Source organism: Sphaeramia orbicularis, chromosome 16 (genome assembly GCF_902148855.1).
Source record: "Sphaeramia orbicularis chromosome 16, fSphaOr1.1, whole genome shotgun sequence".
Taxonomy (NCBI): Eukaryota; Metazoa; Chordata; class Actinopteri; order Kurtiformes; family Apogonidae; genus Sphaeramia; species Sphaeramia orbicularis.
The window spans coordinates 54,481,820-54,497,902 of record NC_043972.1 but is presented as its reverse complement, the minus strand read 5'-3'; the positions used below and the strand labels follow the sequence as shown (position 1 = coordinate 54,497,902).

The following is a 16,083-nucleotide window of genomic DNA, read 5'->3' as shown; positions in this document are numbered from 1 at the left end:
ATATAGAGAAAATTTTATTTGGGAACTGACACTAAAATAACACTGGGTCTTTATGGGTTAAAATCCAAAACATATCAACACTTGAACAACTTCCGCTAATCAAGTGAAGTTCCAATGAACCAAATGAAAGGGCAGATCATACAAACCCTGAAAACCTGGAGTGAACTGATTTGGCTTCAACTGAATGTCAACTAATGTGTGTTGGAAGCACAGAGGCAGCATTAAAACAGGAAAAGCAGCATGAAATCTGAAATCCAGAATATAGCAGAGGAGGCCACAGCCAGTATTGGATTCATTCATGTTCATTTCATGGACACTGAGGGTGAAAAGGGGGTTTGGGTCCAATTACTGCAAAAAATGGACTAAAACACTGTCGAAATAGTACAAGTCCATGTTCACAGTGAAGTAAAGATGGAGAAAGAGCTGAGAATAACATCAAATACCATTAAAAATAGAGATATAATCCAATTTATCGCTCTAACCTCTGTAAAGTAAGACAGCGTATTAGGGCCACATAAGAAAAGAAAAACACTACGAGAAAAAAATAGTAAAATATTGAGATAAAACCCATAATTTTATGAGAACAAAGTTGAATAAAAAAATAGTCATAATATAATGAGAATGACGTAATTTAAAAACAGGTGAAAATTATCAGAATTTACAGAATAAAGTCGAACCCACTGTTGCATCATGAAGAACTCTGAACATTTTGCAAGGTTCCACTTTCATTTGGGGTTTACGCACTATGGCCAAATACTGAGCCTATTAGCCCCGCCCACCATCAACACATTAGCATTAGTCGTCCGCTCCGACAGAAGTGAAAGTTGATGCTTCTCTTGTTGCATTCGCTGTACCCGGAAACTGTCATCAACAAGGCTGAAGGCTTACAATTTATAAATTATAATTTTTTAATCGCATTATTGCAAATTTATCCTCAAAATATTACAACCTTAATCTCATAAAAGCACATTATTTTCGTTAAATTGTGTTTTTTTGTTTTTTTTTGTTAAACTATGACTTTATTTTCATAAAATTATAGGTTTTCTCTCAATATTTAAAGACTTTCTCCTCGTAGTGACTTGTATTTTTATTTTCTTATGTGGCCCGTATACACCATCGTAGTAAAGCTAACTGTATTTGGACAGCTTCCTTACCCCATAGAGTTCTGATCAGAATCAGCGCTGAAATAAAAACTGTAGAGAACATCTGGAATCAGTCGGAATCAGATTATTTCATCACAAATGTCTAATGCATGGCAGTGAAGTTCCCTCCTCAGTCTGACTTCAATGTATCCACTGAAACAGAAGAAGATGGAATTCGCTATAGGGTTCTATAGATGCTGTAGGGTTCTATACAGACAATGTAGGGTTCTATAGGTGCCATAGCATTCTATACAGGTGCTGTAGGGTTCTATACGGGTAGGATGCTGTTATGGACTGCTTGAAACCTTGTTCAGACACAGACAGACCACCGATACTGGTCCAGGTTCTGTTCAGTGTTGTTTGAAACCTTTCTTTGGTAGATTACACTCAGTATTTTAATTTGTTGAAATGACGGACAGCCTTCAGAATTTTCCGTCATCTTTAAAAAAAAAAAAATCTGTTAATGACGGAATATTTTTGGTTAACGCGACCTCCAACTGATTCAATGTCCACAAAGTCAATCAGAAGTAGTATCTGAATAGAAACCAAGTCCTTGTTGACCTCCACTAGTTGAACTTTTCTTCCTGGTGGTAGGTGGAGCTTCTGTAATGTCACTGTTTTGTGAAGGTGGTGCATTAGAACACAGTTCTGTACTCTGAAGACAACAAAACACAGCTTTCAGTCTGGTGTTTGTCTTCACATCTGGATCCTGTGAAGCCTGATCTGGAGGTTTTGAAGTCTGATGTTCCTGTCAGAAGAAGTGGTTGCTGCTGGTTCAGACACACTGTGTTTCTTCTTGTCATCTGATGCTGAGGTACCGTTTGGTCCAGATGTTGATGATTCACATCTGCGCTGATGATTCGAGAGAGAAGATCATGTTCAGATTCACCAGAATCTGTTTGGACATTGCTAACACTCCAGCTGTTTTGGTGTGTTATGACACTGATTGTCCAGAGTCTTACTTTTTGTACAACTGTTAGTTTTTGTCTTTTGTGGAAATGTTTGACACGTTCATGTTTGGTACATTGTGAACCTCTGACAAAAGATCTGTCTCCAGATCTGCACTGGTTGGGATTTTATCTAATATGGGTCTGTTGGTGATACCTGTAAGAGGAAGATGACCAGAATACCTTCGTGCACCTATCACAGGGGTACATCAAGTTCTTGCGGTGAACACGGCAGTGAGTACGTAAAGTAGACAAGAATCTGAAAGTCTTCCCACACTGATCACAGTCATACGGTCTTTCTCCAGTGTGGATGTGTAGGTGTTCCTTCAGCCAACTCATACTGGTGAAAGCCTTCCCACACTGGTCACAGTTATATGGTCTGTCTCCCGTGTGGATGCGCTGGTGCCTTTGTAAGTTACTTGCTGAGATGAAAGTCTTCCCACACTGATGACAGTGATATGGTCTTTCTCCAGTGTGGCTACGTTGATGCTTTTTTAAATTACTTGCCAAAGTGAAAGTCTTCCCACACTGGTCACAGTTATATGGTCTTTCTCCAGTGTGGATGCGAAGGTGTTCCTTCAGCCCACTCATTGTAGTCAAAGTCTTTCCACACTGGTCACAGTGATAAGGTCTTTCTCCAGTGTGGATACGTAGGTGTTTCTTCAGCCCCCTCATTGTAGTCAAAGTCTTTCCACACTGGTCACAGTGATATGGTCTTTCTCCAGTATGGATGTGTAAGTGCTCCTTCAGACAACTAATACTGGTGAAAGCTTTCCCACATTGGTCACAGTCATACGGTCTTTCTCCAGTGTGGATGCGTTGGTGCCTTTTTAAGTTACCTGCTGAGATAAAAGTCTTCCCACACTGGTCACAGTCATGTGATCTTTCCCCAGTGTGGCTGCGTTGATGCTTTTTTAAACTATCTGCCAAGGTGAAAGTCTTCCCACACTGGTCACAATAATATGGTCTTTCTCCAGTGTGGTTGCGTTGATGCTTTTTTAAATTCCTTGCCAAAGTGAAAGTCTTCCCACACTGGTCACAGTGATAAGGTCTTTCTCCAGTGTGGATGCGTAGGTGTTCTTTTAGCCCAGTCACTGTGGTCAAAGTCTTCCCACACTGATCACAGTGACATGGTCTTTCTCCAGTGTGGAGGCGTAAGTGTTCCTTTAGCCCAGTCATTGTGGTCAAAGTCTTCCCACACTGGTCACAGTAATATGATCTTTCTCCCGTGTGGATACGTTGGTGCCTTTTTAACCTACTTGCCAAAGTGAAGGTCTTTCCACACTGGTCACAGTGATATGGTCTTTCTCCAGTGTGGGTGCATAAGTGTTCCTTCAGCCCACTCATTCTGGTGAAAGTCTTCCCACACTGGTCACAGTCATATGGTCTCTCTCCTGTGTGGATGCGAAGGTGTTTCTTCAGCCCACTCATTCTGGTGAAAGTATTCCCACACTGCTCACAGTCATATGGTCTTTCTCCCGTGTGGATGCGTAAGTGTTCAATCAGCCCACTCATTGTGGTGAAATTCTTCCCACACTGATCACAGTCATATGGTCTTTCTCCAGTGTGGATACGTTGGTGTTTCTTCATCGCACTCATTGTGGTGAAAGTCTTTCCACACTGGTCACAGGTGGGTCTTCCATCCATGTTTGCTGGAATCAGGTGATCTTGGTCTTCCTCCAGATATAATGTTTAGGTGTCAGTTCAAATCCAACTTTGGCTTCTTTCTATGTGAAAGCACACAGAAACAGAAGAGGTGGTCACTGAAATGCAATGGAACAGAACAGAACAAACACATCTGTCTGGAACCAGATTAAGCAGATAGACAAAATCAACTGGTTAGGCAATCGATGAAACATTTTCAAGACAACCCATAAATAATGGTTTCTCCTTAAAGGTGGGGTCTGAGATCTTAGAAAAACGGTTCAAGCAAGCTATATTTTGAAAATACTCAATTCAAAAGTCCAAACCCCTTTCTTCAGACGTCCCTCCGAAGCCACGCCTCCAGAGTAGTGGCACGTGTAATGCTTGTTCCCGAGGGTTCACGAGCGCTGCATAGCAACAATTTGCCGGCTGCTGCTCCGGACCCGGTTGGACTCCACTCCATATGCGGTCCGGACCGGGTCCGGCCACACCTCCGTCTCCTACATGGGCTGAGCCTCTGACACTGACTACAGCCCCAGCTAAGCCTCCAGCTCAGGTATCCATACATACCTCATTCAGTCTCCTCTAACACCCCCACTCTTCCAGAACAGCCCCAGTTCAGACCTATGTGACTAATGTTACATTTCCTAGTGATTTATGTTAGTGACAAAACAATTTGCCAGTGAACTTTCCATCCTAATATAACTAATATAACCAGGTTCTGGCTTCGCTTCCTGTACAAGCGCTTCCTCTGGGAACGCGCGATTCATGCTCGAAGAGGGGTACGTGTAGAGGGAGGAAGGGGGGAGGGGTGAATGGCAGTTGAGTTTCATAGACATATCACCATTCAATCATTTCGAGTGGGTGCTCAAAATGATTGGATGGTGCTTTATTCAGTCCTGTCCGTTCCACAGGTGATTAATTTTTTTTTAAATTTTTGTGTTAGAGCATTTAATTTTTTAGTTGTAATCAGGGTATGAAGGGGATTTTAAGGAATATAGTAACAAATGCTGCAGAAAAACATCTCAGACCCCACCTTTAAGAGATGTGTATGAGACCAGAAAATAACAACAGAAATACTGAAAGATGTTGAAAATGTCAGGTTCTCTCCAGTGTTCGGACATTCTTTAAATAGTTACAAAATCACAAAACACTGAAAATAACTGTTTACTTTTTTCACTGGAACTAAATTAGATGAATTAAATGCATTATTAGGGTCCAAGTGCTGAGAATTGGCAGCAAAGGCCCTATTGTATCTGTAATGTTCTCAATTCTTATTCTTATTCTAAAGTGTTGCGAGAAGTTTTGAGGGCCTGAATATGTGTGAAAACTCAATATTCTTATTGCACATTTGAAAAATGATGGAGATTCAACAATGTACAAATTAGTTATTTTCTACTAGCAGTTGTAGTAGTAGTAGTACATCCTCTGTTAATACTTATATTTGTAGTAGTAGTATATCCACTGTTAATACTTGTATTTGGCAATATAGTGTAGATCGTTGGCATATTTTGTGTGAAACTGAACATAATATAACGGAAAATATCTAAACTGACATCTGGAGACTTGTGGAGTATGGCGGCAGAGATGGACGTGAGCCACAAGAAGTAAACAACTCCAGGCAAATTGTTAAAAGAAATTTAAATGAAGCAAAGAGAAAAGACGAATGAGAGAGAGAGAGAGAGAGAGAGAGAGAGAGAGAGAGAGAGAGAGAGAGAGAGAGAGAGAGAGAAGAGCTATAGAGTGTATGGGTTGGAAGTTACAGAATAGGAAGGTGATGACAACTTATATGACTCAAAGGATGAATACATGTAAAAAAAAAAAAAAAAAAGAAAAAAAAAAAAAGACCATGATCAAGGCAGCTATAAAGGACATTGTGACATACAAGACGACAGAGACAGATGTATACCCCCAGAGGACAAACAGTCACAGAAAAAAATGATTAGACCATCAAAAGTAATCAAAAACAATGGTTATACAATCCAGTACTAACTCCTGTGTGTATCATGTGACTAAAACAGACAGAAAAGAAAACATGGAATGTCTAAAAGCACTGTTTTTGTCAGTACAATGCCATAGATATTGATGGAAGAACCGAAGTGATTTTGGTTATTATCAAGAAAACATGTTAAATGGATAGATATCAGCTCTGAAATTAAACTACTATGAGATATTTTTGTTGTTCTCATTATATTTGTCCAAACAAATGTACCCTGGCATTAAAATGCACAAGAAATTGAAGAAAACAAGGGTGGCATAAGATTTTTTTCCTTGACTGTATGTGGACATCTAGATGTTTCAAATGCACAGAATGTAATATGATGCACGTAGGAGACGGGGGAACAGAAATAAGAGCTCAAAGGGAAAAGAACAAGGCACAGACATAAAACACACACACCAGCCCAACAGTCATCTCTGCTTAGTTATCAATCAGATAGTTCAGAGGATGAACTCTTCTCTCGAACTTTTAAAGGAGAAATGGCGATTCATCCTAATAAGCCCCACCCTTTCCAATGACAACACTTTCCCCTCATACGGGTAATGATTACCTCACCATATGTTTAAAGGTGGGGTCTGAGATGTTTTTCTGGAACATTTGTTACTATATTCCTTAAAATCCCCTTCACACCCCGATTACAACTAATTAATTAAATGCTCTAACAAAAATTTAAAAAATCAGTCACCTGTGGAATGGACAGGACTGAAAAAACACCATCCAATCATTTTGAGTACCCACTCGAAATGATTGAACAGTGATATGTCTATCAAACTCAACTGCCATTCACCCCTCCCCCCTTCCCCCTTCTGCGCGTACCCCTCTTCGCGTTCCCAGAGGCTGGAGCGCTTGTACAGGAAGCGTAGCCAGAACCTGGCTATATTGGTTATATTAGGATGGAAAATTCACCAGCAAACTGTTTTGTCACTGACATAAACAGTAGAAAATGTAACATTAGTCACATAGGTCTGAACTGGGGCTGTTGTGGAAGAGTGGGGGTGTTAGAGGAAACTGAATGAGGTATGCATGGATACGCCAGCCGGAGGCTCAGCTGGGGCCGTAGTCAGGGTAGAAGCCTGAGGCATACGGGAGCGAAGCAGGGAACGGAGCCTCAGCCGGTGTCGGAGATGGTTCGGCCGGACCGGATCGGACCATAGACGGCATCGGAGCCCAACCCCGGTATGGAGCAGAGCAGAGCCTCAGCCGGCGAATTGTTGCCGTGCAGTGCTCGTGAACCCTCGGGAACAAGCATTGCGTGTGACACTACTCTGGAGGCGTGGCTTCGGAGGGACGTCTGAAGAAAGGGGTTTGGACTTTTGAACTGAGTATCTTCAAAATGTAGCTTGCTTGAACCGTTTTTCTAAGATCTCAGACCCCACCTTTAAGCAGACGTCATCTCAGACACTTATACCCCTTTTCCACCAAGAAGAACCAGGTCAAGGTTATTATCGTTAACGAATGATGAAAATTAGAACTGAAAAACATTTTCGTTAACTGAAATAAATAAAAATTATAATTAAAAGAAAAAATGATAACTAACTGAAACTGGATTGTGTGTTTACAAAACTAACCAAAATTTATACAAATTAGGGATAAAATTCCCTTCGTTTTCATCTTAGTCAATGTTGGATTGATATGAAATCGGTTTATTTCACTCGAGCAATTTTAGCTGGTGGCACCGTACGTCACTTCACAGACTGTCACTTCTCGTCACTTGTCGTTTAGAGTGGTCTTCTGGTCCGAACTCCACCTGGAAACATGGAGACTAAAGTTGGGAGAAAGCAGCAGAGTCCTGCACGGGATTTATCTAAATACGACAGCGAGGAAGAGAAAAGACATGAAAAAACTCAAAACTAATACTAAAACTAAACTAAAACTAAGCATTTAGAAAAAAAAAAACCAATAAAACTAGCAAACCTGCTCTAAAAACTAATTAAAACTAACTGAATTACAGAAAAAAAGTCAAAACTAAATAAAACTAAACTATAATGAAAAATCCAAAACTATTATAACCTTGAACCTGGTGCTAGTTCAGTGCTGGTGCTAGAGCCAGTCCTTAACTGGTTCCAGCCTGGTGCCTCCAAAGAACCAGTTTGCTTTTCCATCAGCCAAGAGCCAAGCAGGGCCAAGTCATTACATCATCGTAAAACATGATCATGTGACTGTGGGTCTGGTGTGGGAAACGCTTGATCAGGAGGAAGTGCTGATCTTGTCTTTACAAGTCTACATCGCAATTCAGAGGTGAAAAACACACATTCACTCTGTGGCATGTGTGATAAACATAAATATGTGGGTTTCTATATTACATATGTAGAAACATAATGTAAGGATAGTATGTAAACAGATAAATAGTGAGGTCAGCAGAGCAGTACTGTTACCCAGGTTTATGTGAGGAAAAAAAACACGGACAAAATGAACTTTATGCATTTCAAATGGGTTTATTCACACTGAAGGAAAAAAAAAGGCTCAAATTAAAAAAAAAAAAATGTTTTAAAAACTTTACAAAAGGGAAGAAAAATCCAGGTGCTGTTGGTGTGAATCTGCCTCCTCATCCATGGACAACTGTAAAGAACAAAACAAAGAAACCGTGCTTTAATTGGACATGTTCTCCCCAATGTGAACAATAACCCTGTGTACTGGAACACAGTTCAGTTAACTACTGGGTTCAGTTCTGCCTTTTATCAACCCACCCAGGAAACAGCGTTTCTGAGACAACAACATGGAAATGTTATCATCTGATTGTTAGCATACCACTAGCTAGCATTTTAACATCTGGAACATTTGTAGCCCTCTTTAATCTCTAAAGTTGACTTTTTGTGAGCTATTAACCATGTATTTGAGAAACAAAACTTACCAGTATCATTTGCCGCTGTTTGAACGGATTCGTCCACAATCAAAAGCCACTAGTCCGTGGCTGCTGTGGTCCAGTTCAGTGCACCGGTAGTCTGATTCACCGGCCTGTCCCCTAAAACCCAGTCCAGCAGGTCCAAATGTGGGATTCTTTTCAGCCAGCTGCTGTGTCCAAGCTGTCTTTTCTGGTCCCTGTAGTCCTTCTTTAAAGGAGCTGTATGTAAGAATTCTGTTCCCAGTAATCATAAAATGGCCCTGAATGTCACCAGACATCAAGGAATCCTGTTCATTTCAAATACTGATATCACTGACAGTAGTAGTCCAGACACAATATTCACATTTGAAAAGCTAAGTGTCAGCCCACAAGTAATGTTTATATTGTCATTTTGTGTTTTGGTCTGATGCTCCGCCCATCACCTATCTACCAATCACTAAGTCAGTACCATTTCAGCATCCAGGTTGCCAGTTCCCACTGACCTGCATCTGGAACATTTCTGATCACAAATGTCTGACATTACTAAAAATCAAAAAGGCCTCTTATCATTCCCAAATACATTGTAACAGAGTGAGAAACAAAACAAGGATGTGTATAGGAGATGCTTTTGAGACATGGAGATGACTGAAAGCGGAGAAGAATTTGAAGAGCGATGCCGGCCCTCCTGTGGTCTCCCGGCTCAGTAAGGTGCTGCAGGGAGTCAAGAAGTATGGACTCAAACCGAGCAGAGCAAAATGTCAGTTTGGAGTGACTGAAATCACTTTGCTTGGAGACAAGCTGACAACAGGTGGCATAGAACTGGACAAGGACAAAATACAGGCGACACTGGATATGCCACGTCCTGAGGATAAAAAAGGTGTTCTAAGAGTACTGGGAATGATCAATTTTATCAGGAAATTCATTTCAAACCTGTCTTCAAAAACACTGCACCTGAGACAACTACTACACAATGGATGTGAGTTCAGATGGAATGACAAACTAGAAAAGGAGTGGCAACAAAACTGAAAGAGACATTGACCTTAGAACCAGTCTGTGCATATTTTGATCCGAGGGGAAAGATAAAGAACTTCCACAGACTCATCAAAGGACAGAATCGGAGCCGTGTTATTACAGGTTCTGGACCATGATGGTCCAGAATGCAGCAGCGCGTCTGGTCTTCAATCAGCCTAAAAGGGCACATGTCACCCCCTTACTCATTGAGTTACACTGGCTACCCATAGCTGTCCGCATCAAATACAAATCTTTAATCCTAGTCTACAAAATTCTCAGTGGGTCTGCTCCTACCTACTTAGGTGCCCTGATAAAAGCTTATGTTGCCCCACGACCACTCCGCTCGTCTGGGGAACGTTGTCTGGTGGTCCCCAGACCTTGCACAAGACAATCCAGGCTCTTTTCATGGGTCGTTCCACATTGGTGCAACGCTCTACCAAGTGCTACAAGAACAGAGTCATCCCTGCCTATCTTCAAGAAGCTCCTGAAGACCCAGCTCTTCCGAGAGCACCTCCTATCCTAGCACTTTCAAACACTCCATTTTAAATATTCTAATAAGGTTTTTCCCAGGATTATCACAGATTCTTCCAGGATTATCTCTGGACTGGCTGCGGTGGTCCTGCCACTTCCATGCCCTCATCATCACCACTCACTTATCCTCAACTGCCTCCATGTGTCTCCCCCTACTCCCCCTCTCCCCCAGTCTCTTTCTCTATCGCTCTCTCTTTTTCTCTTTCTTCACCCTCTCTCTTTAACCCCAACTGGTCAAGGCACACGGCCATCCTCCAGGAGTCTGGGTCTGCTCGAGGTTTCCGCTGTTAAAGGGAAGTTTTTCCTCACCACTGTGACCAGTCACAAGTGTTTGCTCCTGGAGGATTCTGTTGGGTTTCTGTAAATTGGCTTAGAGTCTGGTTTTCACCAACTCTATATATAAAGTGTCATGAGATAACTTTTTTGTTGTGATCTGGCGCTATATAAATAAAATTTGATTGATTGAGTGATTTGATTGGTTTTCCCCTGTAAGTCGCTTTGGAAAAAAGCATCTGCCAAATGCACAAACATAAACATAAACATACAGGTTTGGGGAGACAACTGGAGGCCACTGGCCTCTGCCTCAAGAGCAACGACTGCATCAGAAGTCTGCTCCACCCAAATTGAAAAAGAGACTTTAGGGCTAGTGTATGGATTTGAAAAGTTTCACAGCTATGTCTAAGGGTTACCAACATTTGTGGTGGACACAGATCACAAGTCGTTGATAGCCATAATAAAGAAAAACCTCAGTGAAATATCTCCTCACATTCAAAGACTCATGATGAAGCTACAACGCTATGACTTCAACTTGATCTCCACACCAGGTAAACTCACTGTGTTAGCAGATGCTCCCTCTAGGGCCACAGCGCAGAGCAAAGCTCCACAGAGACGGATGTCAATTTACATGTAAATCTGGTAGCTAAGTCACTTCCTATGTCGGACATGAAATCTCAACAAACCGCAGGGGAGACACAAAAACACACTTGTCTGCAAAAAGTAATAACACTATTAAACGGAAAATGGCCAAGAGGTGATTTCCAACCAAACTACAACATACGAGCAGAGCTAAGTGTGGTTAATGGACTTTTACTGAGACAAGACAGAGTAATAATCCCACACTCACTGAGACAAGAAATGTTAAAAAGACTGCATGAGGGACATCTAGGCATAGAGAAATGCAAACCAAGAGCTAGAACAGCAGTCTATTGGCCAGGAATAAATACAAATATAGAAAGAATGGAGACAACTTGTGACACATGCATCAAATGTCGAACTATCCAGAGATGGCACTACTGTTAAACATGTCTGCTACTTGTGTAATAACACACATGAAATCAATCTTTAAAGACATGACATACCTCAGATTGTTTACAGTGACAATGGATCTTATTATAGTTGTAGAGAATTCAAACTATTTGCTCAGGAATATGACTTTAAACATGTGACCTGAAGCCCACTGTAATCTCAGTCTAATGGGAAAGCAGAGAAAGGGGTACACATAGTTAAACAGTTACTCAAAAAAGCACCAGACAGTAAGGCAGATCCTTATTTGGCACTACTGAGTTACAGAGCTTCACCTGTAGAACATGGTAAAACTCCTGCAGAGATACTTATGGGAAGACAACTACGAACCACTGGTCCTTATACAACTACTAAGAAACACAAACAAGTGAAAGACAAAATGAAACTGCTGCAAAAGAGACAAAAAGTAAGCTATGACAAGTCCACCAAAAGTTTAAAACCACTTGTACTCATTGACACAGTCAGAGTAGAAGATACAAACATCTGTGAACAGAAAGTAACTGTATTGGAGGAAGTGAGGCCGAGATCATACAAGGTGCAAACTGAAGATGGACTGATACTAAGGAGAAAGCGGAGGAGTTTATTGTGTACACAGGAGACAATAAGAACGCAAGACAGACAGTGTGAGGACTACAAGAACACAACGCCTGAACCAACCTCACCTGTTAAGGACAGTGTTGAGCAAAGTGACCAATCACCTGTGCTCAGAAGATCAGGACGCACTGTCAAACCACTTGATAGACTGAATCGTTAAATGAGTTTACATGAGTTAAGAGACATAACAAATGTTGTTTGGTCAAACTAAAAATGCACTTAATGCAGAGTTGAACGTTCAAAGTGGTTCATGTGTAAACATCTGATAATGAGGTCAGTTTAGATGCTAGAGTACAATCTGTAATTGCCTTGTATTGGTATTATTCAGTTTTCATCTAAAGCAGGGGTCTCAAACATGCGGCCCAGGGGTCAAATACTGCCCGCCAAAAGTTAATATCCGGTCCGTGGGATGAATTTACAAAGTGCAAAAATTCCACTATCAAGGTTGTCGAACTAATTCTACTTAAGGTTCCACATACAGACCAATATGATCACAAGTAAAATAATAGCATCATGTCCTGCAAAAAATAATGACTCCATATTTTCTTCTTGGTTTGATGTGAAAAAAAAAAAAAAAAGTTACATTATGTTTGTAAATAATGACAACTTCAAATGTTTGTCTTTGTTTTAGCGCAAAAAATAACATTAAATTATGAAAATATTTACATTTACAAACTATCCTGAAACAATAAAATGTGAATAACCTGAACAAATATGAAGAACCGGAAATGTCTGAAGAAAATTCAGCACAATTTTAACAATTTTCTGCCTGTTACTAAGTGTTTAGGGTCTTTGTAGATCCGATCCATAATGCACATGTATAAATGATAAATTCAGGCATAATATTGTTAAAATTGTACTTATTTTTCTTAGGAAATTTCAGTTTTTTCAGGTCATTCACTGCTTTTTGTTTGGATAGTTTATAAAAGTAAGTATTTTCATAATTTTGCGGGGGGGTTTTTGCACTAAAACCACAACAAAAATCTGGAGTTGTCATTATTTATAGGTTATCATGCTATTATTTTACTGGTCCGGTCCACTTGAGATCAAACTGGGCTGAATGTGGCCCTTGAAAGAAAATGAGTTTGAGAGCCCTGATCTAAAGACAGAGGGATGTGTTGACAGGAGTGATTTGCACCAATTCAGTTTCACCACCAGAGGGCAGTCGAACATTACCCTTACCACGGTATGGTAGAATCAGGAGGTGCTTTTGTTGTTGTGTGTATGGAAGGCAGCAGCCACGGTGATTCAAAGGCTAAAGCTGAAACCCACGGCTATTTTTGAGCTTTTATTGAAAACAGAACACAGTGCACTCACCAGAATGGGATGTTGGATAGAACTTTGCTCATGGACGTTAGTGCAGCTCAGACAGCCCGAATTTCCATCCACTGTAACAGGAGACATGGGAATAAAAAACAGGATGAACATTTAACTTTACTAAACAACCGGAGCATGTTCAAGCAGCGCGAGGACTGAAAAGGAAATCCATCCAAAGTCACGTGACCGTCTCCGCTTCACTGCACTAGAGTTACCTGTTTTAGTTCTAACCTGCTGCCTGTGTTTCTCTTCTCCTTTGCCGGTTTCCCACTCACTCCCCCTCCCTCCCTCCACAGTTTTCCCTGTGCTGTTCTATCCAGTCGGACTGTAGAACACTTCCTTCACTCTGCCGTGGGACTCTCCTCCATCTGGTTGTGGCTCTGCTGCCTGGGGCTATCTCCGGACTAATGCTGCTCCATGTTCAACTCCTCCGTCTCACAGCTGCTCAAACTCAACACTCGCTCCATTCCATCATGTAGATCCACCTGAAAACAATACGGGCTCCTACGCAGACCTCCTTATATCCACAGAGGGTCACGGAGAAACGTTATTTCCACACAACCTGTGGGCTCTGACTCCATTCCATCCCTCTGGTCTGCAGGTCTGTGCGTCGCAGCTCGAAAACGTCATCAGTGCGCTGCTGCTGAGGGGAGTTGTACCGCGGAAAAAAAGAAAAGAAAAAAAAGTTGTACCGCGGGAAATGCTATATCAGTTTTGCTTTTTGAATAATACTAAGGGCATTATTCAAAAAGCAAAATTGATGTAACTGAACAATTCGTTAAATAACAACAATTCGTTCAGTTATTGAGACACGCGATACTTTACATGGACGACTCAGAAGACCGTAACCAACCAATCAGAATGCAGCTGTTGTCATTCCAGGAAGTGCCAGTCCCGTTAGTTCCTCCTTTGTTTTTGCTGTTAGAGCCAGAGACAAGCCGTGAAGCGGGTTCATCCAACTTCATTCTACTCGATGTTAGTCGGTGGGTTTGGACACAGATTCTCATCTTTTGATACTTATGAACAGTTTGAGCTCAAATTTACCCAAGTCTTTTTCCTCCTGGATATCTCGGTGCTCTATAGTTAGCCGGTACCGGAGCTGCTAACTCTCGTGCAGTGAAGCGGAGACGGTCACGTGAGTTTGGATGGTATTTAACCCAAAGCAATATAGTCTGCAGACAAGTCACTAATGATTCCATCCACACAATGGCTTCACGTTTAGTTAGTGAGCACTAACCCACTACCTAGACTGGTTATGATTACAGACTAGTAAGATATAGATCACTGCGAGTGAGGTAGTATTACCGGAAGTAAACAACTTCACCACCATATTGTAAGACAAAAGTGAAGTGAAGGAAAGAAACGTAGTGTTTGTTTAGTAACTGTTAACAATGATATGGATAATTGAAACAGATTATTAGTGACAATTTTTTCGCATTTATGTATGGTAGACTGTTTTCAATCTCTGAACTCTGCTGAAAGACAACGGTATGCTGACAAACTGGCTGTGATCGATGGGTTTGACCTAGAGATGAAACCATAAGAACATTTCATATCACGGTTTTATTATCACGTTATTGTTAAAATGTGCTCAAAATGTTCAAAACGTACTTATACACACACACTGAAATAATTTAACTAAGTTGTATGTTGAAACAAGTAAACGAATACAATAACAGGCACAAGGTACTTTCTGTTGCGAGAACATTCAAATATTAACATGTAAACATCAAACATACAAATGTGCATTAAAGATGGCACCTTATGGACATAACATATATCTCTTGGGGGGGGGGGCGGGGGCGTTAATAGCGTGTGATTATAAGTCCTACTAAGGATTCCTGAGTGTTTTTTTTTTTTTATTTTGTGGGAAAATCAGTATTTGGGTAGGTCATAGTGGAGCTTGTTTGACCATTTTCCAGATCAACTCATTCAGTGTCACAAATATACACCACTGGACACACAAACAGAAAGTGAAACACAATCATATTTTCATGAATTGTTTAATGAACAACTGTAAATATTCTGAATGAATTTCTCTCTGCCTTTGTCTCACTCTGTTGTTTTGTATTGTGAGGTACCCTGAGATTCCAGCCCTATTACATGAGAGAGAGAAACAGAGAGAGAGAAAAAGATTAGGGATGGGTAGGGGGAGACACATGTATGAACAACAAACAGAAGTAGAACTATTAAAAACTAGAACAGCTGGTGTAAGAATAATTACCAATAACTAGAAGAAATGTACATAAGTGTTAATACTACTACTACAAATACAAGTATTAACAGTGGATAAACTACTTCTACAAATACAAGTATTAACAGCAGATATACTACTACTACAAATACAAGTACTAACAGTGGATGTACTACTACTACAAATACAAGTATTAACAGTGGATATACTACTACTACAAATACAGGTATTAACAGCGGATATACTACTACTACAAATAAAGGTATTAACAGTGGATATACTACTACTATAAATACAAGAATTGACAGTGGATGTACAATTACTATAAATACAAGTATTAACAGTGGATGTACTACTACTACAAATACAAGTATTAACAGTGGATGTACTACTACTACTACAAATACAAGTATTAACAGTCAGGGCCGGACTCGGCGACTTTTTCAGGCCAGGAGTCAGTCATGTAACCAGGCCACCCTGGCCTTGCCCACACACGCTTGTTCACACCAACACCAACGTTCATGGGCACGCATCCACGCACACACACAAAAGTATGTTTTTGGCTGGCTCAAAACAAATAT

At 40.7% G+C, this 16,083-nt stretch overlaps 6 protein-coding genes across 13 annotated transcripts in view; 3 read left to right on the top strand and 3 right to left on the bottom strand.

Annotated features, from left to right (window-relative positions):
- Positions 1-12,369, bottom strand: part of LOC115436292 (zinc finger protein 239-like) — a 324,079-nt gene extending 311,710 nt beyond the window's left edge. Inside the window, exon 1 of the mRNA XM_030159122.1 lies at positions 12,055-12,369. The gene's annotated coding sequence lies outside the window, so the exon portion shown is untranslated. The remainder of the gene's footprint in view (positions 1-12,054) is intronic.
- Positions 1-16,083, bottom strand: part of LOC115436253 (zinc finger protein 883-like) — a 445,178-nt gene that overhangs the window by 172,446 nt on the left and 256,649 nt on the right. The window lies entirely within an intron of this gene.
- LOC115435234 (NACHT, LRR and PYD domains-containing protein 5-like) overlaps positions 1-16,083 on the top strand; it is a 753,056-nt gene that overhangs the window by 568,308 nt on the left and 168,665 nt on the right.
- Positions 1-16,083, top strand: part of LOC115436315 (zinc finger protein 239-like) — a 364,410-nt gene that overhangs the window by 237,249 nt on the left and 111,078 nt on the right. The gene's annotated exons all lie outside the window — the stretch shown is intronic.
- LOC115436265 (zinc finger protein 345-like) overlaps positions 1-16,083 on the top strand; it is a 356,130-nt gene that overhangs the window by 330,220 nt on the left and 9,827 nt on the right. Inside the window, exons 1-2 of one of the 7 annotated variants that reach the window (XM_030159062.1) lie at positions 14,277-14,291; positions 14,392-14,456. The exons of 4 other annotated variants lie outside the window; for them this stretch is intronic. The gene's annotated coding sequence lies outside the window, so the exon portion shown is untranslated. Of the gene's footprint in view, positions 1-14,215; positions 14,292-14,391; positions 14,457-16,083 lie in introns of those variants that run through there. 2 more of the 7 variants (XM_030159064.1, XM_030159065.1) reach the window with 2 other exon arrangements.
- LOC115436266 (zinc finger protein 665-like) lies at positions 1,591-13,553 on the bottom strand. Of its 2 annotated transcripts, XM_030159068.1 has the most exons (3): positions 13,524-13,553; positions 13,309-13,379; positions 1,591-3,816 (listed from the first exon to the last, which is right to left on the bottom strand). In XM_030159068.1, exon 3 carries the CDS (start codon positions 3,734-3,736, stop codon positions 2,219-2,221), a length of 1,518 nt encoding a protein of 505 aa, XP_030014928.1. In that variant the 5' UTR covers positions 3,737-3,816; positions 13,309-13,379; positions 13,524-13,553; the 3' UTR covers positions 1,591-2,218. The 2 variants fall into 2 exon arrangements, with proteins under 2 accessions (XP_030014928.1, XP_030014927.1); XM_030159067.1 differs by having other exon boundaries at positions 13,309-13,526.

Excerpts from the sequence above, each read along its gene's own strand:
- LOC115436266 (XM_030159068.1), bottom strand. The coding sequence starts at position 3,736 with ATGGATGGAAGACCCACCTGTGACCAGTGTGGAAAGACTTTCACCACA.